This window comes from Chiloscyllium punctatum, chromosome 14 (genome assembly GCF_047496795.1).
Source record: "Chiloscyllium punctatum isolate Juve2018m chromosome 14, sChiPun1.3, whole genome shotgun sequence".
Classification (NCBI taxonomy): domain Eukaryota; kingdom Metazoa; phylum Chordata; class Chondrichthyes; order Orectolobiformes; family Hemiscylliidae; genus Chiloscyllium; species Chiloscyllium punctatum.
The window spans coordinates 45,118,989-45,141,280 of record NC_092752.1 but is presented as its reverse complement, the minus strand read 5'-3'; the positions used below and the strand labels follow the sequence as shown (position 1 = coordinate 45,141,280).

Below are 22,292 nucleotides of genomic sequence, written 5' to 3'. Positions count from 1 at the left end.
GCAAAGTGTGCTGTTGTACCTTGGACGGTATCAAACTTCTTGAGTGTTTTGAAGCCGCACATGTTCAAGCAAGTTAGGAGTGTTTCATCATATTTCTGACTTGTGCTTTGTAGATGATGAACAAGTTCTGGGGAAAAAGTGAGGACTGCAGATGCTGGAGACCAGAGTTGAAAAGCGTGGTGCTAGAAAAGCGCAGCAGGCCAGGCAGCATCCGAGGAACAGGAGAATCGACGTTTCAGGCATAAGCTCTTCTTCAGGAATGAGGCTGGTGTGCTAAGTGGGCTGAGATAAAAGGTGGGGGGGGGGAAATTTGGGGGAGGGGCGCAGGGAATACGATAGGTGGAAGGAGGTGAGGGTGAGGGTGATAGATCGGAGAGGGGGTGGGGACGGAGAAGTTGGGAAGAAGATTGCAGGTCAAGAGAGCAATGCTGAATCCAGGGGTTGGGACTGAGATAAGGTGGGGGGATGGGAAATGAGGAAGCTGGAAAAATAGGCAGGCGCTGAGGAAGGAGATGTGGCTGTGGTAGCGAGTCTGTTTCAGGACGTGGCTGAAGAGCTTCAGGGCAGAGGAGATGACCTGGGGGGAGGGACTCATCTGAGATCCTTGTAGAGGGAGGAGGAGAGCTTCTTCAAGGTAGGCATCCTTGCAAGAGGATTCGCAGTAGTTCAAGATCAACTAGGAGAAAGTGAGGACTGCAGATGCTGGAGACCAGAGTTGAAAAGTGTGGTGCTGGAAAGGCGCAGCAGGTCAGGCAGCATCCCAGGAGCAGGAGAATCGACGTTTCGGGCATAACCCTTCTTCAGGAATGAGGCTGGTGTGCCAAGCAAGCTAAGATAAAAGGTAGGGGAGTCTGGGGAGTCAGGAAGTGGGCTACTTGCTGCCAGATTTCGAGCCTTGTAGCCACTGTATTTATATGGCTATCCCAGTTCAGTTTCAGGACAATGGCAAATCCCAGGATGTTGATAGTGGGAAGATTCAGTTATGGCAACACTGTGATGGACGATGGTCAAGCATTCTTGTTGGTCATGGTCATTGCCTGGCATTTTCGTGGCTCGAATGTTTCTTGCCCAAATATAGATATCATCCAGGTCTTGCTGCATTTGGCTATGGGGCTATTTTAATCTCTGAGCAGTTGTGGATGGTACTGAACAAATGCTCACTTTTAACCTTATGATGGAGGAGTGAGCATTAATGAAACATCTGAAAGTGGTTGGGTCAAGGATACCACTCTGAGAAACTCCTGAAGAGGTGGTTTAGATTGAGATGACTGGTCTCCAACAACTAGGAGAAAGTGAGGACTGCAGATGCTGGAGATCAGAGCTTAAAAATGTGTTGCTGGAAAAGCGCAGCAGGTCAGGCAGCATCAAAGGAGAAGGAGAATCGACGTTTCGGGCATAAGCCCTTCTTCAGGAAAATGCTCTCCAATAACCTCAACTATCTTTCTTCGTGCTCATCATAACTGTAACCAAAGAATGAGGGCGACACAGTGGTTCAGTCATTAGCATTGCTGCCTCACAACACCAGGGACCCAGGTTTGATTCCAGTCTCGGGTGACTGTCTGGGTGGAGTTTGTGCATTCTCCCCGTGTCTGCATGGGTTTCCTCCGGGTGCTCCGGTTTCCTCTCACAATTCAAAGATGTGCGGGTATGGGGTAAATTGCCCATAGTGTTCAGGGATGTGTAGGTTAGGTCCATGAGTCAGGGGTAAATTTAGGGGAATGAGTCTGGGTGGGTTACTCTTCGGAGTTCAGTGTGGACTTGTTGGGCCGAAGAGCCTGTTACCACATTGTAGGGATTCTAATTCTAACAGTGTTTATTTTTCTCCCTGATACCCATTAACATTCATTTTTTCTCAGGTTCCTTGATGTCACATTTGGTCAAATTTGGCTTGAAGGTCAAGGGATTCACTCTCACCTCACCTCTGAAATTTAGCTCTTTGTCCATATTTGAAGCATGGTTGTAATTAGGTCAGCAATTGAGTGGCCCTGATGAAACCCAAACTAAGCATCAGAGAGCATGATAGTGCTATACAAATGTTGTTTGATAGCACTGTTAATGCTACTTTCGATCAAATTACTGATGTTTAAAAGTAGACAGATTTGTGTACATGACATATCAGTGTGAAAACAGCCCTTTGGCCCAACCTGTCCATGCTGCCCAATTTTTACAACTTAAACTAGTTCCATTTGCCTGTGTTTCGTCCATGTCCCTCCATATCTATACCAGTCATGTACCTGTCTAAATGTTTCTTAAATGACAAAATTGTGCTTGCTTCCAGACACTCACCACCCACTGTGTGAAAAAATTACCCCCTGGACTTTATTATATCTCTTCCCTCTCACCTGAAGCCTATGCCCGAAATTTTAGACCTCCCTACCATGTGGAACGGCAGTTGACTATCAACCTTATCTATGCTTCTCATGAACGTATATACCTCTGTAAGGTCACCCCTCAGTCTCCGACATTCCAGGGATAAAGTCCCAGCCTATCCAACTCAAACCTTCTAGTCTGGGTAGCATCTTAGTAAATCTTTTCTGCACTCTTTCTAGTTTAATGATATCATTCCTAAAGCAGGATGATCAAAACTGCATACAGCACTCCACATGTGGCCTCATTAATCTCTTATACAGCTGCAACAACACATCACAACTCCTATTCTTAATGCCCTGACCAATGAAATTAAATATGCTGAAATCCTTCTTCACTACTCTGTCTACCTATGAATCCATTTTCAAGGAACTTTCAACCTGTACCCCTAGATCTCTTTGTTCTATAACACTCCCCAGGGCCTTACTTTTGACTGTGTAAGTCCTGCCTGGTTTGCCTTACCAAAATGCAATCTGAATTAAGCTCCATCTGCCATTTCTCAACCCACTGGCCCATTGGATTAAGATCTCAATGTGTTCCCAGGTAACCTTCTTCACTGTCCACTATACTACTAATCTTGGTGTCATCTGCAAATATAGTAACCATACCTCCAAAATTCTTGTCCAAGTTATCTACAAATGACAAATAACAGTGGACACGGCACTGTTGGGTCACAGGTCTTCAGTCTGGAAAACAACCCTCTACCATCACCCTCTGTCTTCTCCTGTCAAGACAATTTTGTATCCAATTGGCTATTCCTGGATCCCATGAGATTTAACCTTACTCAACAACCTACCATGTGGTACATTTTCAAAGGCCTTGCTAAAGTCCATTTAGACAATGTCTACTAGACTGTTCTCATCTTCTTTCTTGGTCACCCCTTTAAAAAACACAACTGAATTTGTGAGACATGATTTCCTCTGCACAAAGCCATGGTGATTTTCCCAAATGAGTCCTTGCCTCTCCAAATACCTTTTTCTCAGAATCCACTCTGGCAATTTACCTGCCACGGACGTTAGGCTCACCTGTCTGTAATTCCTAGGCATTTCCCTGTGGCTGTTCTTAAATAATGGCACATTATTAGCCACCCCCACAATCTTTAGGCATTTCACATGTGCTGTCTATGATATAAATATCTCCACTAGGGACCCTGCAATTTCTTGGTGAAAGTGAGGACTGCAGATGCTGGAGATTAGAGTCAAGATTAGTGTGGTGCTGGAAAAGCACAGCAGGTCAGGCAGCATCAAGGAGCAGCAAAATCGACGTTTCGGGCAGGAATTCCTGATGAAAGACTCCTGCCTGAAACGTCGATTTTCCTGCTCCTTGGATGCTGCCTGACCTGCTGTGCTTCTCCAGCACCACTCTAATCTTGGCCCTGCAATTTCCTCCCTAGCCTTGTATCAAGTCCTGGGATACGCTTAATAGAATTTTGTAGTGTGGAAATAGGCCATTCGACCCAACAAATCCACATTGACCCTCCAAAGAGCATCCCACCCAGATCCATCCCCCTACCCTTACCCTGTGACCCTGTATTTCCCATGGCTAATACATATAACCTACACATGCCTAAATACTATGGGACAGTTTAGCATTGGCCAATCCACCTAACTAGCACATTTTTGGATTGTGGGAGGGAATCAGACCACCCATTGGAAACCCATGTAGACATGGGGAGAACATGCAGACTCCACACAAACACCCAAGGGTGAAATCGAATGCAGATACCTGCTGCTGTGAGGTAGGACAGCAGTACTGCCCTTCATTAGGTCCTGGGGATTTATCTACCCTCATGCATTTAAAGACTTCCAGCACCACTTCTTCAGTAATATGGACATTCTTCAAGACATCTCTGTATATTCCCCAAGTTCCCCAGCAACCATACCTTTCGTGATGGTAAATACAGAGGAGAAATATTCATTTAGGATCTCACTCATTTCTTGTGGCTCTGCACGTAGATGAGCTTGTGATACTTAAGAGGTCCTATTCTTTTCTCTTGTTACTCTTCTGCCCTTCATTACCTTATCTGCCAAAGCCATCTAGTGTCTGCTTTTAGCCCTGCTGATTCCTCTCTATACTCCTGAAGGAATTCACTTGATCCATGCTGCCCATACATGTTGAATGCCTCCTTTTTCAAGACCAGGACCTCGATAACACTATTCCTGTCAGCCTTACCCTTCGCTCTAACAGGAATATGTTGACCCTGAATCCTCATTCACTCACTGTTGAAGCCTCCCACTTACCAGAAGTCCCTTTGTCTGCAAACAGCTTCCCCCAGTCAACTTTTGAAAGCTCTTCTCTAAGACCGTCAAAATCGTCCCTGCCCCAATTTGGAACTTTAACTTGTGGACCTGACTATCCTTTTCCATAGCTAGTTTAAAACTAATGAAATTATGGTCACTGGTCCCAAAATGCTCACCTATTAATAGTTCCGTCACTTGCCTGCCTTACTTCCCAAGAGGAGGTCAAGTTTTGCACCTTCTCTAGTAGGACCATCTACATACTGCAAGAGATGAACACACTTAACAGATTTCTCTGCATTCAAGCCCATAACACTAGAGCAGTCCCAGTTGGTTTTAGGAAAGTTAAAATCTCCTCCTATTACAACCCTCTTATTCTTGCAGCTACCTGTGATCTCCTTACATATTAGCTCCTCAATCTCCGGCTATCTATTGGGGAGCCTATAGTACAGTCCTAATGTCACAAAGCTAGTCCCTTTTTTTCTAAAAACTGTTCCTTGGCTTAAGGAGACTCTGTCCTTAATTTCTTTCAGAGGGGCAATATACTGGGCCGGGCTCCAATCAGCCTGGTTTGGTACAGAGATGAATGGGATTTTGAGAGGCCTTTTGTTTATATGTAAACAGATGAGACTCCAGGCCATCTCCCTGACTGAACCTGTGGTGTGATCACATCACTGTAGCTCGTGTCTGTCAACTCACTGCTCCTTGTATGCTCCTCAACCTTCTCAAAATAGTTATTCTGCTATAGATTATCTCCCTTTTATTTGCTGCTGGGCAGTCACTGTTGACTAAGGTGGCTCTTCCCAGAATTCTCCTCAGTTGCTCCTGTTGAATGCTCTTGCATCATTCGCTGACACAAGCTGTTCTTTGCTCCCCTGTTCGATCAGAGTGACTGAACCAACTGCTCCTAGAATCCTCCTCAGCTGCATCTCAGCTGCACCCTCTGTTTCTTTCTTCGCATATCACCCTAAACTCACGGTTTCTGTCACATAGTTTGTGATTGACTGCTCACAAATCTGAGAATTGCTCTCACTGTCTGCCCATGTTTCCTTGCCATGTACGTCCCTGATAGTTCATGTTACCATCATTATCATTATCATGCCATTGTACAACTTCCATGCAGAGAGCAGGCTATCCTGGACCTGGCAGTCAGTAATGAGATAGCTTCATAATAATCTCAGAGTAAAACATCCCCTGGGAAGTGGTGATTATGATAGAATTTAATATTCAGTTTGAATGTTAGAAACTTCGGTCAGAAACAGAACTGTTTAACCTCAATAAAGGGAATTACAATGAAATGAAGAGTTAGTTAGGTAAAGTGGACTGGATGGGTAGTTTTGCAGTCAAGACAGTAAGCTAGGAGTGGCAAACATTTAAGGATGTCATTCATGATTCTCAGCAAACTTATATCCCAGGACAAAAGAATCTAAGAGAGAGATATAGATCAACCATGGCTAACCACAGAAATTAGTCATGATTTGGAGATGCTGGGTTTGGACTGGGATGTACAAAGTTAAAAATCACACAACACCAGGTTATAGTCCAACAGGTTGAGTTGGAAGCGCACTAGCTTTTGGAGCGTTGCTCCTTGATCAGGTGATAGTCTGATACACTACCACCTGATGAAGGAGCTGCGCTCCGAAAGCTAGTGCGCTTCCAATTAAACCTGTTGGACTATAGCCTGGTGTTGTGTGATTTTTACCTTTGTACACAGAGATGAAGGAGTTATAAAGTTGAAAGAGAAAACATTTAAAGCAAAGTCAGTGATAGCCCTGAAGACTGAGACAAATTCAAAATCTAGCAAAAGCGGACTAAAAGTATAATACAGAGAAAGAAAACAAAGTACAAGGGCAAACCACTGAGGAATATAAAAAACAACAATAAAAATTTTCTTTAAATATATTAAAAAGGGAAAGGTCAAAGTGATCATGAGCCACTTAGAATATTCATCTGTGGAGATAGTTATGGGCAGAAGGGAAATGGCAGAGGAGTTAAACAGATATTTTGCTTTTTTATGTAGGAGGTTTTTTGAGTATCCTATTAATACTGAAATGTAAGGAGAGGAATGAAAAAGGCTCTGGCCAAAGAAAAGAGGGAGGCATATATTAGGTTAGACAGTTTGGATTAAGGAGGGAGTAGAAGTACATTCAAAAGGAAAATCAGGAGGACAAAAAGGGGACTTGAGAAAACCTTATTTGCCAAAGTGAAGGAGAATCCTAAGAGCTTCTACAAGTACATGAAAGGCAAAACAGTAACCAATAAGAGAATAGGGTCCCTTAACAATCTGGAGATGGGTAAGATAATAAATTAGTATTTAACCTCAGTATTTATGGTGGAGAAAGACATTGAATTTCGGGAAACTGGGAAAATAAATCATGATGTCTTGAACACAGTCCAGATTAAAACAAAGGATGTACTAGAGCTTTTAAAATCCAGAAGGGTAGATCTAGCCCCAGGACCTGATTAGGTATGAAATAACTACAGAGACTGGTATCCTGCCACTAAGTCACCATTTATTTACACGTGCAAAGTACTTAACAGTGGTCTGACTTCCTCAGAGCCAGCTCTCAGAATAAATACAACCTCTGACATTCCTGTTTATATCTGTCAGCCTGGGTTCCCTGATTGGACCAGGTTACCAGCCCCAGCCCCAGTCAGGAAACTTGTATCCTATGAGGTCCACCTGGCTGACCTTTTTACAAGATGTGTCCTGAACGTGTGGAAAGCTAAGGAAGAGATTACAGGGCCCCTTGCAGAGTTATTGATATTATTAACAGCTGCATGTGAGGTGCTAGAAGACTAGAGGGTGGCTAATGTTGAGTCAATGCTTAAGAAAGGCTGCAAGGAAAAACCAGGGAACTGAAGACCAGTGAATCAGACTTCAGTGTTTGGGGATTCTCAGATATAGTATTTACATGCATTTGGAAATGCAAGGACTGATTAGGGATAGTTAGTGTGGTTTTGTTCATGGGAAATCGTATCTGAAAAATTTGAGGTTTTTTTGAAGCAGAGGATAGATGAAAGCAGAACATTAGCCAATGTATACAGGGTGTTAAGTAGGTCCTTTGACAAGGTAGACTGGTTAGTAAGGTCAGATCACATGGGATCCAAAGAGAGAGAGCCATTTGGATACAAAATTAGCTTGATGATAGGTGGTGTTGGAGGGTTGTTATTTGGACTGAGGCCTATGGCCAGTGGTGTGCTGCAAGGATCAGTTTTGCATTGACTTTCTTCATTATTGTTTTAAAAAATCTGCAAGGAAAAGCCAGGGAGCTGTAGACTGGTGATTTGGTTGAAAATATAGGAGTAAGTTTGCGGATGACACCAAAATTGATGATATGGTGGAGTGTGAAGAAGTTTTTATTTCAAAGTACAATGAGACCTTCGTCAGATGGGCCAATGGGCTGCGAAGTGGAAGATGGAATTTAATTTTGATAATTGCTAAGTGTTACACTTTGGAAAGGCAAACCAGAACAAGACTTACACAGGTAATGGTAGGGCCCTGGGGAGTCTTAATGAACTGAAGGATCTAGGGGTGCAGCTTCATAGTTCCTCAAAAGTGGCATCGCAGATAGACACTATGGTGAAGAATGCATTTTACAGGCTTATCTTTATTGGTCAGTGCATTGAGTATTGGAGTTGGGATGTTATGTTGTCGCTGTATAAGACATCGGTTGGCTAATTTTAGAATTGCTTACAATTATGGTTGCCTTGCTTTTGGAAGGATAAAGGGTATAGAAAAATGTGCAAGGGCTGGGATAGGAGGGTTTGAGTTATGGAGAGACTGGTTAGGCTGGGATGTATTTCCCTGTAACATTGGAGGCTCATGGATGACCTCATACAGGTTTATAAAATCATGAGGAGCTATGTTAAGGTGAACAACCTTGGAAGGTCTGTTTCCAAGGATAGGGGAATCCACAGCTAGAGTGCATAGGTTTAAGGTGAGGGAAAAAAGGTTTAAAAGGGAGCTGAGGGGTCACACAGAGCATTGCATGTATGCAATGAGCTACCCAGGGAAGTGACAGAGACAGGTACAATTACAACATCTAAAAGACATTTGGACAGGTGCATAAATGGGAAAGGTTTAGAGGGATGTAGGCTACAAGATGGCAAATGGGACAAGTTTACTTTAGGATACCTGGTCAGCATGGAGGACTTGGACTGAAGGGTCTGTTTCCGTGCTGTATGTCTCTGACTCTAAGGTATCATCAACATCACTAGAAAAATATTATTAACCAAACAAATGGGGCAAAAGGGGAGGAAAATCTTCTGTCCCTGATAGCCTGCATCCAAGATTCCTAAGAGATCGTACAGAGATCATGGATACGTTGATTGTAATTTTCCAAAAATCTTTGAATTCTGGAGAATTACTGGATGATTTGAAAACTGTTCAAAAAGGGAGTGAGGCAATAAGTGGGCAGCTGTATGATGATCAGCTTAAGATTGATTGTTAATAAAATGTATAAATTGGTTATTATGGAAGTAATAGCAGCACATTTTGAAAATCATGATCTAATCAAGCTTCATGAAAGGAAAATTGTGTATTGACTAATTGGAGATAATCAAGAAAATTGCAGCTACATAAGGGACCCAGTAGATGTTGTATTTAGACTTCCAGAAGGCACTCAACAAAGCACTTCACAAAAAGGTTAAGACAAAAGATAAGGGGCTGTGGTTGTGGAGGTAGAATATTGACATGGTGGAGAATTGGTTAATGGTCAGGAAACAGCAAGTGCTGGCAAGGGGCTCTTTTTCAGGTTGGCAACCTACAACCAATGGGATTCCACAAGGAGCAATGTTGGGACAGCAAATATTTACAACACGTATTCATGTCTTGAAGGAAGGAAGTGATTGTACCGTACCCACATTTGGAGATGACATAAAAATATGTGGAAAAGCAAGTTGCAAGAGGGATACAAGGCCCTTTGGCACAAAAGGTCCGTGTTGAGCAAAATGTCAAAAAGCAAGTTGCAAGGGGAGAGGCAATGGCCTAGTGGTATTATCACTGGACTCTTAACCCAAAGACCCAGGTAATATCGTGGGGACCTAGGTTTGAAACCTTCCACAGCAGATGGTGGAATTTAAATTCAATAAAAATCTGGAATTAAGAGTCTATTATGACCAGGAATCCATTGTTGATTGTTGGAAAAACCCGTCTGGTCACTAATGTCCTTTAGGGAAGGAAACTGCTGTCCTTACCTGATCTGGCCTACATGCGACTCCAGATCCGCAGCAATGTGGTTAACTCTTAATTGCCCTGTGGGCAAATAGGGATAGGCAATAAATGCTGGCCTCGCTAGTGATGTCCTCATCCCATGAATGAATAAAACAAAATTGAATCCCTATAGTGTGGCAACAGGTCATTTGGTCCAACAACTCCACACCAACCCTCTCAGACCCATTCCCCTACATTTACCCCTGACTAATGCACTAAATCAACACATCCGTAAACACTGTGGGCAATTTAGCATGGCTAATTCACCTAATCTGTGGGAGGAAACCCATGTAGACATGGAGAGAATGTGCAAACACCACACAGGAAGTCACCCAAGGCTGGAATTGAACCCAGGTCCCTGATACAGTGAGGCAGCAGTGCTCACCACTGAGCCAGTGTGCCATCACATTTGGTGTGGAATTTGCACTGTTCTCCCTGTGTCTGTGTGGGTTACTACTGGATGCTTCGGATTCATCCCAACAGTCTAAAGATGTTAGCGAGTTTTGAGAAGATTTGTAGCTCAGGTTGAGGTTCGAGATGTGAGTTTGCTCACTGAGCTGGAAGATTCGTTTTTGGACATTTCGTCACCATACTAGGTAACATCATCAATGAGCCTCCGGTATTTAGATTTCCTTGGGTTGATGATGTCATTTTCGGTGGGATGTCATTTCCTGTTATTTTTCTCAGGGGTGGTAAATGGGATCTAAGTCAATGTGTTTGTTGATAGAGTTCTGATTGAAATGCAATGCTTCTAGGAATTCCTATGTTTCTGTTTGGCTTGTCATGGGATGGGTGAGTTGTCCCAGTCAAAAGTGGTGTCCTTCCTCAACTGTATGTAAGGATACTAGTGAGAGTGGGTCATGCCTTTTTTGTGGCTACTTGATGTTCATGTATCCTGGTGGCTAGTTTTCTGCCTGTTTGTCCAATGTAGTATTTGTTACAGTTCTTGCAAGATGTTTTGTAAACGATGTTTGTTTTGCTTGTTGTCCAAATAGGGTCTTTCAAGTTCATTAGCTGCTATTTTAGTGTGTTGGTGGGTTTGTGGCCTACCATGATGATATTGATAGATATTTTTCAGACCAATGTATTAAGTGATATGGAGACAGAATTGACAAATGGATTCAAGATATAAAGCAACCACAATCGAATTGATTCCCAGAATATGTTATGGCTAAGTACAATACTCCTGCTCCTATTCCTACTCCAGTATTGCCATGCAAGATTCATTTAGGTTGTTGTATGCCCAGCTGATTACATTTTGTGAAGCACGGCTTTAATTGAACCCATTATTCCTATTCAATTCGAACATGCAAAGTATGTGCATTATTATATACAGGTCAGCATTTGATATTTATTTTAATAATTGCGATAAATATTGATCATTAATTATGTACTAGGAGGAATAGAGTAGTGAAACTCACCAATAAGCTCTGTTACGGACAGTGCTTTCTGCTGCTGTGTCATTTCATAGTTGAGATCCTTGTAAGCAATATCAATGTAAACAAAGTTTTCCCTAAGGGGCAGATAAATGATGCTTTATTAATGTTTCATAGAAAATTGTTTTTTTGTTGTTGTAAAATGTGGTCAATACTCATTTAAACCTGTGTGTCATTCTGCAAGTATGCTTTATTAACTTTGATTAGCTGGTTGCAATTCTCTGACCTGGTATCATGATCTATCGAATTATAGCCAGCAATCCACTTGCAATGCTTCCTCTTCATACTCATGCCTCAATCCATCCAGACAACTAATCCTTTACTCCTGTAATTCTCACTACTATCCTGCCCTTGGCAACAACATTTGAAAGCACGATTAGATTTCACATATATGGTGAAGGTAGACTGCCTTACCACCATTTTTCTTGACTCCTCCACTTGCCAGTAAAGTATCACTGTTTATCTAATATCTAGTGTTGAATAAGTAAACATTTTCTCCAGCTAAACGTTGACAAGATGGAAGTCATTGCCATAGAACACATAATAACAACATAAGAACAACATAAGAACAACATAATAACAACATAATAACAACATAATAACAACATAATAACAACATAAGATGTATGAGCAGAGAAAGGCCATTCAGTCTCCTCCACCATTCAGTGAGAAAATGGCAGATTTGATAATCCTTCATTCCACTTTCCTGCCTTATCCCTATAAATTCCATAGAATCCCTATTTGGGCCAACAAGTCCAGAGCATCTTGCTAAAGAGCACCGACCTAGACTCACCTCTCCTACTATATCCCTGTATTTCCCACGGCTAGTCGACCTAACCTAAACATCTCTGAATACTGTGAGAAATTCAGCATGACTAATCCATATAACCTGCACATTTTAGACCATGGGAGGAAGCCAGAGCACATGGCATAACCTCATTTGCCGACACTTTGTTCCATCTGCCAAGTTTTGGCCAATTCATTTAACTTGTCTGTTTTCCCTCTGTAGACACCTTGTATAATCTGCAAACCTGACAATAGTTCAATCATCCTAGTCATTAAAATATATTGTAAATAGTTGTGGCTCCAGGATTGATCCCTGCAGCATTCTACTAGCTACAGGGCGCCATCCTGTAAATGTTTCCTTTATCCCAATTCTCTGTGTATTGTTTGTTAGCCAATCTTCTCTTTACACCATTACACCACTCCAATACCGTGAGATTTTACAAAAGTGAAATACTGTGGATGCTGGAAATCTGAAATAAAAACATAAAATGATGGACAAACTCCACAGGTCTGGCAGAATCTGTGGCGAGAAAAACAAACTTAATGTTTCAAGTTGGTATGCTTCTTCAAAACCTCCTATTGTGGTAATTTATCAAACCCCTACTGGAACTCCAAATATGTATCATCAACTTGTTCCCTGTTATCCGTCCTGCTTATTAACCCTCAAATTTGATAAATAATTTGTCAAGTATTTGTATTTGTCAGGTACAATTTCCCCTTCATGAAGCAACGCTACCTCTGCTTGATCACCTCTACTTATAAATGGTCTACTATGTATCCCTCATTATAGACTCCAACACTTCCCATTGACAGATGTTAAGCTGTCTGACCTATGGCTACTTGTTTTTGTCTCCCCATCATTTTGAATAAAGGGGAAAAATATTAGCATTTTTCCAATCCTCTGAGACTTTTCCAGAGTCTAAGGATTCTCAGAAGATTACTACAAATGCGTCTACTATGTTTGAAGCTACTTTCTTTAAAATCCTAGAAGATCTAGGGGATTTATTGGCATTTAGCCCCATCAGGTTTCTTAGTTTTTTTCTTTAAAGATAATTATTCTATTTATTTCCCCTACCCATTTAAGCCCTTTGATTGTTTATATTTTTGAAATGTCATTAGTATATTGACCATGAAGACTAATGAAAAGTGTTTATTCAACTCATTCAATTAGGGTGGCACGGTGGCTCAGTGGTTAGCACTGCTTCCTCACAGTACCAGGGTCCCAGGTTTGATTCCAACCTCGGGCAATTGTCTTTATGGAGTTTGCACATTCTCCTTCCTCTGGATGCTCTGGTTTTCTCCCATAGTCCAAAGATGTGCGGGTCAGGAGAATTGGCCATGCTAAATTGCCCATAGTGTTAGCTGCATGAGTCTGGGTGGGTTATTCTTTGGTGGGTCAGTATGGACTGGTTGGACCAAAGGGTCTGTTTCCACACTGTAGGGAATCTAATGTAAAAAAGCTCATCTGATATTTCTTAGTCACCCATTGAATGCTAATGAACATTATTCCTGAGTCACTGACTCCATTCTTCATCGTGACAGATTACTGTGGTCAAATCTGATTGTTTACAAGCTTGGTAATATATTTGACCTTGAGATGAGCTTCCAAGCACATGCACAGCCATAGCGCAATAAAATGGTCGCACCTTAAAAGAAGGCTATTTAGCCCATCATGTCTGTGCTGACCCTGCAAAGCAGGAATTCACTTCACGTCACTCCAAGAAGGGTGGAAGAGATAGACCAGAGAACCAAAAGCCAGTGAGCCTAACCTCAGTGGTAAGCGAATTATTGGAGAAGATGTCAAAGGAGAAATCTAGTCTCCATTTAGAGATGAGATTTGATCAGGGATAATGAGCATGGCCTTGTCAGAGGGAGGTCATGCCTAATAAATCTGTGGAACTTTTCAAGAAGGTGACTAAGTGTTTGGATGAGGATAGGGCTGTTGACGTGGTCTATGTGGATTTCAGCAAGGTTTTGAACTTAATCCTACTTGTGAAACTGATATACATGGGACCCATGGGTAATTTTATCTACCTATTAAGGTAGTTGAGTCTCTGAGTTTTGATGGGATATATCTCAGAATATTGAAGGAAGCAAGAGAATAAATTGCTGGAGCACTAACTGACATCTTTGAAACCTCTTTGGCCAAAGGTGAGGACCCAGAGGACTAGAGAATAGCCAGTGTTGTTACATTGTTGAAGAAACGTAACAGGGATAATCCTGGAAATTACAGGCCCGTGAGTGTCATGTCAGTGGTAGGGCAATTATTGGAAAAGATTATCAAGGACAAGATCTATATATATTTAGAAACAAATGGACATATTAGTGATATATAGCATGATTTTGTGCTGGGGAGGTCATGCTCAGCTAACTTTTTTTGAGGAGGTGACTAAGCTGGTTGATGTTGTCTACATGGACTTCACTAAAGCCTTTGACAAGGCCCCTCATGGCAGACTGGTACAAAAGGTGAAGTCACATGGTATCGGGGTGAGCAGGCAAGATGGATTTGAACTGGCTTAGTTGTAGGAGACAGAGGGTAGTGCTGGAAGGATACTTTTCAGAATAGAGTATTGTGACTAGTAATGTTCAACATGGATCACTGCTGTTCATGATCTACATTAACAATTTGGAGGAAAATGTAACTGGTCTAATTATTAAGTTTGCAGATGATACACAGATTGGTGGAATTGTGGATTGTGAGGATGACTATCAGAGGATACAGTAGGATATAGATCAGTTGAAGGTGTGGGCAGAAAAATGGCAGATGGAGTTTTCGCAAACAAATATGAGGTGATGCATTTTGGAAGGTCACGTACAGGTGGAAATTATTCAGTGAATGGCAGAGTTCTTAGACTATTGATATGCAGAGGCATCTGGGCGAGCAGGTCCACAGATCACTGAAGGTGGCAGCGCAGGTAGTAAAAAAGGCTTATGACATGCTTGCTTTTATTGGAAGAGGCATTAAGTATAAGGATAGACAAGTTATGCTGCAGCTTTACAGAACTATAGTTAGGCCACACTTGGAATATTGTGTACAGTTATAGTCACCACACTACCAGAAGAATATAGATGCTTTGGAGAGAGTACTGAAAAGGTATACCAGGATGTTGCCAGGTATGGGAATTTTAGCTACAAAGAAAGGTCGAATAGACTGGGTTTGTTTTCACTGGAATGCATGGGTTTGAGGGGTGACCTGATAGAAATTTATATGATTGCAAATGGCATGGATAGAGTGGAAAGTATCAGGCACTTTCCCAGGGTGGAAGGGTCAATTACTAGGGGACACAGTTTCAAGGCACTGGGAGGAATTTTAAAAGAGATGTACAAGGCAAATATTTCACACGAAGGGTGGTGAGTGCCCAGAACATACTGCCAGGGGAGGTGGTGGAAGCAGACACAATAGCAGCATTCAAGAAACATCTGAATATACACAGGAAGGAAATATAAGGACAAGGATCCTGGAAGTGAAGACACTTTTAGCATGGAAGGGTAAAATGTGTTTGTGCAGGCTAGGAGGACCTAATGGCCTGTACCTGTGCTGTATTGTTCTTTGTTTTAATTTTCCATGATGAATACAAAATCAGCTTAGTGACAGGGGACAGGAGGCAGTGTTGGAAGGCTGTTTGTGTGACTGGAACATGGTGTGCAGCAGCATCCCACAGGGATCAATTCTGGGCTCCTTATTCTTTGAGATATTCATAAATGATGTAGATGAGAATGTGAGAGGGTTGATAAGTTTGTTTGAAATGATACAAATGTTGGCTCCAATATGGAAGAATTGATAAAGTGTAGCACTGGAAAGGCACAGCAGGTCAGGTAGCATCTGAGGAGCAGGAGAGTTGATGTTTCAGCCTTAACCCTTCATCAGGACTGGGGAAGGGGGCTGAGAAATAAATTTGCAGGTAGGAATGCTAGGGGAAAGATACAGGTAGCCCCCACTTTTCGAAAGTTCCCCTTTTGCCACTTCACTTTTATTAGTACCTGTTTTCACTCACCGAAAGAGGATTTTCACTTCTGTAAGAAAAGACAAAATTTTTCCTATATAAATGAATGTTCCTTCACTTTATTCCATTTGGACAGCTGGTCCAGGTTAGGGTGGGGTGAGGGGACATTTGGAAACCCTGCTCCGCCCTCTTGACTTACAGAGAGACTTGACAAGCTGTTTTCTTTAGAATCATACAATCCTGACATTATGGAAACAGGCTATAGGGTTCATCAAGTCCTCACCGACCCTCCAAATAGCATCCCTCTGAGACCCACACCCCTACCTTATCACTGTAACCCTGCATTTCCCATGGGTAACTCACCCAGTCTGTCATTGGGCCTCTTTTCTGCTGCAGAAACCTGTGACTCCCCAGCCATTCTTTGTAGCCCTGCAGTGGTTTTCCTTTCAGGTTATGATCTGATTTCTTCCTGAAAGTCACAATGGACCCTACCTGCATCCATACTATCTCAGGCAGTGCGTTCCAGATCCAAACAATTCGCTTTGTAAAATGTTTCTCTGCATATTGCCTTTACTTCTTTTGCCAAGCATCTTAAATCTATACCCTCTACTTCTTGAACATAACACCTCTAACAGTTTCTCCTTATCTATTTTGTTCATACCACTCATGACTTGAACACCTGAACAAATATCCTGTCAACCTTCTCCTCTCCAAGGAGAACGGTCTTGACTTCTCTAATATATCCAGGTTTATGAGGTTGCTTATCTCCAGAATCATAATAATGAATCTTTCTAGACCCTCTGTAATGCCTCCACATCGTTTGTGAAGTGTGGTATCCAGAGCTGGATGCAATACTCCAGTTGAGGCCAATCCAGTGCTTTACATCGGCTGAATATAACTTCCTTCTTTTTATACCCTATGCCTCTATTGATTATACCCAATCTGCCATATATTTTATTAACCCCTCACTCTTGTGGGCGGCACGGTGGCACAGTGGTTAGCACTGCTGCCTCACAGCGCCAGAGACCCGGGTTCATTTCCCACCTCAGGCGACTGACTGTGTGGAGTTTGCACGTTCTCCCCGTGTCTGCGTGGGTTTCCTCCGGGTGCTCCGGTTTCCTCCCACACTCCAAAGATGTGCAGGTTAGGTGAATTGGCCACGCTAAATTGCCTGTAGCGTTAGGTAAGGGGTAGATGTAGGGGTATGGGTGGGTTGCGCTTCGGCGGGGCGGTGTGGACTTGTTGGGCCGAAGGGCCTGTTTCCACACTGTAAGTAATCTAATCTAATCTTTCTGTTCTGCAGGTTTATGCATTATATTATGCATATATTCTCTCTTGGCTTAAACTCCATTTAAAATTATATCTTTAACTTCTCTTATCTCTTTGTATTCTTTCTCCAAAATTAATCATGTCACATTTCTTTAAATTTTATTTGCAACTTATTTGTGCATTTCATCAATGTGTTTATGTCCCATTGAGGTTCTATACTACGTATCTCATTGTTCATAATACTTTCAAGTTGTGTAACATCCACAAATTTTAAATTACATCTCAAGTACATTAATAAATATCTGGAAGATTGTGGATCCTTTTAACTCAAGTCTGTGTTGCTCTTCTTCAAATACCTTTTTGAAAACCATCAACTCTGTTAACTTCTCAGTTAACCATCAGTTAAGAAGGATAGTTAACCATGATTTGGCATTAACAAATTGATTCTAGGTTTTCTTAATTAACCAGAGTTTGACTGAGTTCTATTAATTTTGCCCCAGTTATCATTTCTTAAAGATCTCCACCACTGAGATGAAATGAATTGGCCTTTAGTTCCTAAACTCTTTTTGAACATAGGTGTAATATTTTTTACTTTTTCTGTGCATTTGACAAATAACTAAGTCTGAGGAAGACTTAAAAATTCTGGTCTGTACCTCTGCAATTTCTGCTCTTACTTCCCTTTTGGGCGGCATGGCGGCACAGTGGTTAGCACTGCTGCCTCACAGCGCCAGAGACCTGGGTTCAATTCCTGCCTCAGGCGACTCTCTGTGTGGAGTTTGCACATTCTCCCCGTGTCTGTGTGGGTTTCCTACGGGTGCTCCGATTTCCTCCCACAATCCAAAAAATGTGCAGTTTAGGTAAATTGCCCGTAGTGCCAGGTGTAGGGGAATGGGTCTGGGTGGGTTGGTGTGGACTTGGGCTGAAGGGCCTGTTTCCACACTGTAAGTAATCTAATCTATCTCAGGTGAAAGTTCAATGGAGATGGGAGGGGTAAGTTTTATTTTGCACAGAGAGTGGTAGGAGTCTGAAACATGCTGCTAAGGGTGGTGTTGGAGGGAGAAACGATAAGAATATTTAAGGAATAAACACATGAACATGAAAGGAATGGAGGAGTATGGACCAAGGGCAGGCTGAAGAGATTAGTTTCAATTGGCGTCATGTTCGGCACAACATTGTCGGCTGAAGGTGCTGTCCTGTTCTATTTTCTATGTTCTAAATCAAGTGAGAATAACTAGGAACCAAAATGAAGGATTACACGTAAAAGCAAGGGGCTTGGCTGAGGTATTACATGAATATCTTATACTTCATCAACCCTATCTATGCATCTCATAATTTTATAGACTTCTATCAAGTCTTCCCTCAGCCTCCACCGCTCCAGAGAAAACAACTCGAGATTTTCTAGCCTCTCCTTATAGCTCATACCGTCTAATCCAGGCAGCTTCCTGATGACCCTATTTGCACCCTCGCCAAAGCCTCCACTTCCTTCCTATAATGATGTGAGCAGAATTGAACACAATACCCTAAGTGTGACCTAACCAAAGTCTTATAAGGCTACAACATGACATCCTGACTCTTGTACTCAATTCCCCAACCAATAAAGGCAAGATGCCATAAGTATTTTTACCAACCTATCAACATATGACCACTTTCATGAAGCTATGGATTTGAATCCCAAGATCCCTCTGTATGTCAATGCTGTTCAGAGTCCTGTCATTAACTGTATACCATTCCTCAACATATGATCTCACAACTGCAGCACCTCACACTTGCACAGATTAAGCACTAGCTGCCATTTCTCTGCCCATATCTGCAACTGATCTATATCCCACTTTGACAACCTTTTACAGTATCCACAACTCCATCAAACTTTGTATCATCTGCAAACTTACTAACTCGTCTATCTACTTTTTCACCCAAGTCATTTATATATATTAGAAACAGCAGAGGTTCTGGTATGGATTTCCACAGAACATCACTAGTCATGGACCTCCAGTCTGTAAAACACCCTTCTGCCTCTACCCTCTGCTTTCTATGGCCATGCTAATTCTGAATATACACAGCCAAGGTGGCTGACCTTTCAGTGTGAGAATCAGTAATCACAACTCCTTAAGTTTTAAGGTAGTTAAAAAAAAGGATGAGTCAGTATTTTGTGCAAGATACTAAATTGGGGGGAGGACAAAGTATGTCAGTATTAGGTAGAAGCTAGGGAGTGTTAATTGGGTCCTATACCTTCTGGATGAGCCTACTATGAGGGATCTTGTCAAAAACCTTATTCAAATCCATGTAGACAACCTTCATGCTCTAAACTCATCGATCACTTTTGTCACCTCCTTGAAAAAGTCAATCAAGTTAGTAAGACATGACCTGCCCGACACAAGACCATGTCCCATGCTTTTCCAAATGTGTGTAAATCCTATCCTTAAGAATTCTCCACAATAGCTTCCCAACCACCAATGTGAGACTCACTGGTCTATAGTTTCCTGGATTATCTCTATCTCCCTCTTGAATAGAAGAACAACATTAGCTATTCGTCAATCTTCTAGGACCTCTCCAGTGGCTAATGATGGTACAGAGATCTTGGTCAAGGCCATACCAATCACTCTCTTGCTTCTCTCAATAACTTGGGTTAGATGATCATTGGGCCCTCGCGCTCTCACCTTAATGCTCTACAAGAGACCCAACATTACTTCTTCCTTGATTTCAAAATGTCCAAGTATTTTAGCATGCTCCATAAAAATCTCACTATCCTCCATATCCTTTTCCTGGGTGAATACTGACACAAAGCACTCTTTTAGGATTCACTCTCATCCTCTGCCTCTAAGCACAAGTTCCCTCCTTTATCTTTGAGTGGTCCTAATTTTTGCTTAGTTATCCTCTTACTTTTAATGTATGTGTAGAATGCCTTATGATTCTCTTTAGCCCTATTTGCCAAGGTATTTTCATGGGGCTCCATTGTGTCCTTCTAATTCCTTGCTTGGGTTCCTTCCTGCTTTCTTTCTGTTCCTTGTGGGCCTTGTCTGCTTTAGCTTCCTGTATCTCACATGTGGTTCTTTTCTCTTTTGGCTAAATTTACAATCTCCCTCGTTATCCAAGGGTCCCTTACTTTAGCATCCTTGTCCTTTCTCCTTACTGGAACATGCCAGTCCTGACCTCTCATTAGCAAGTCTTTGAACAATTCCCATGTCATGTGGATTTGCCTGACAACAGCTCCTCCCAATTAATATTCCCTCGCTCTTACCTAATACTGATGTAATTTGTCCTCCCCCCAACTTAATACCTTACACAAAGTACTGACTCATCCTTATTTGTAACTATCTTAAAACTTAAGGAGTTGTGATTACTGTTTCTCACACTGAAAGGTCAGCAACCTGGCCAGGCTCATTAGCCAAGACAACACCTCTTCTCTTGTTGGACTGTCACCTCTTCTCTTGTTAGATTATCCTCTTGGATGCACTTAACAAATTCTGCCTTATTTGAGCCTCTTGCTTTGAGGGAGCTCCAGTAATACTGGGGACATTAAAGTCACCCACTATGACAACTTTGTTTTTATTGCATCTTTCCATATTTGTTCCTCAATGTCTTGGTGGCTGCTGACGGGCCTATGTATAATCCTTTCAGAGTGATTACATCCATCTTGTTTTGGAGCTCTACCCACATTGTTTCAGTGGATGAGTCCTCTAGTATGTCCTCTCTGAGTGCAGATGTAGCATTCTTCCTGATCAGTAATGCAACTCATTCACCTCTTTCACCTTCCTCTCTATCTCATCTCAAACAATGAAACCCTAGAATGTTCAGCAGCCTGTCTTGCCCCTCTCTCATCATTTTCCCATGTACTGATCAAGGCTCTAAGATCATCTGCCTTACTTATCATACTCCCTGCATTGAATTAAACACATTTCAGCTCATTAGTACCATTTTGTTACTGTATTTTTCCTATATATGTGCCTATAGACAACTTCTTGTTGTTATATTCTGTTTCTCTTTTCTGATTTTTCAATTCTATCTCAATCTTATATCTTCTTTGTTCTCAGTTCTATTATCTATCTTACATTTATCACAAGCATACATTTTTTTATTTCATCTTAGTCCATTTCATCATCCTGGGTATTGTGGATTTGTTTGACTTCATAAGAGTCTCACCGTGACTATATTTGAACTAATTTTGCTTTAAAGACAGCCTTTGGTTACAGTTACAGTTTGCCTACTACTTTGCACTGCTGCCTCACGCGCCAGGGATCCAGGTTCAATTCCCGCCACAGGCGACTGACTGTGTGGAGTTTGCACATTCTCCCAGTGTCTGCGTGGGTTTCCTCCGGGTGCTCCGGTTTCCTCCCACAATCCAAAAATGTGCAGGTTAGGTGAATTGACCATGCTAAATTGCCCGTAGTGCTAGGTGCAGGGGTAAATGTAGGGGAATGGTTCTGGTTGGGTGCACTTCGGCGGGTCAGTGTGTACTTGTTGGGCCGAAGGGCTGTTTCCACACTGTAAGTAATCTAATCTAAATCTAATCTAAACAATCTTCAATCTCAATTTACCTGGGCCTGATTCATTCTTACCCCATTGAATGCAGTTTTCCCACAGTAATTAATTCTTACTTTGAATTCTTCCATCCCTTTCATAGCCAATGTAAATCTTATAATTCAATAAACACAATGCCTAAACATCATACCATTGAAACTTAATAACAAGGTTAAAAATCACACAACACCAGGTTATAGTCCAACAGGTTCATTTGGAAGCACTAGCTTTTGGAGCGCTGCTCCTTCATCAGGTGTTTGTGGAGAGTAAAATTGTAAGACACAGAATTTATAGAAAAAGTTTATAGTGTGATGTAACTGAAATTTTATATTGAAAAAGACCCAGGTTGTTTATTAAGTCTCTCATCTTGTTGGTTTCAATTCTATATATAAATCACAAAACTTTTTTTAGAAGTTACATTCTCAAGTAAACTTTAATAATTGGTGTCATGTCGGCCCAAATAATGTATTGAAGGTGTGAGCTTCCCTGTGTGAGGCTGTCTATGCCACAATGGTCAGAC

At 41.8% G+C, this 22,292-nt stretch overlaps 1 protein-coding gene across 1 annotated transcript in view; it reads right to left on the bottom strand.

Moving 5' to 3' along the window:
- Positions 1–22,292, bottom strand: part of LOC140485461 (acid-sensing ion channel 5-like) — a 227,722-nt gene that overhangs the window by 8,745 nt on the left and 196,685 nt on the right. The window contains exon 8 of the mRNA XM_072583664.1: positions 11,241–11,332. Coding sequence (XP_072439765.1) covers positions 11,241–11,332 — 92 coding nt within the window. The remainder of the gene's footprint in view (positions 1–11,240; positions 11,333–22,292) is intronic.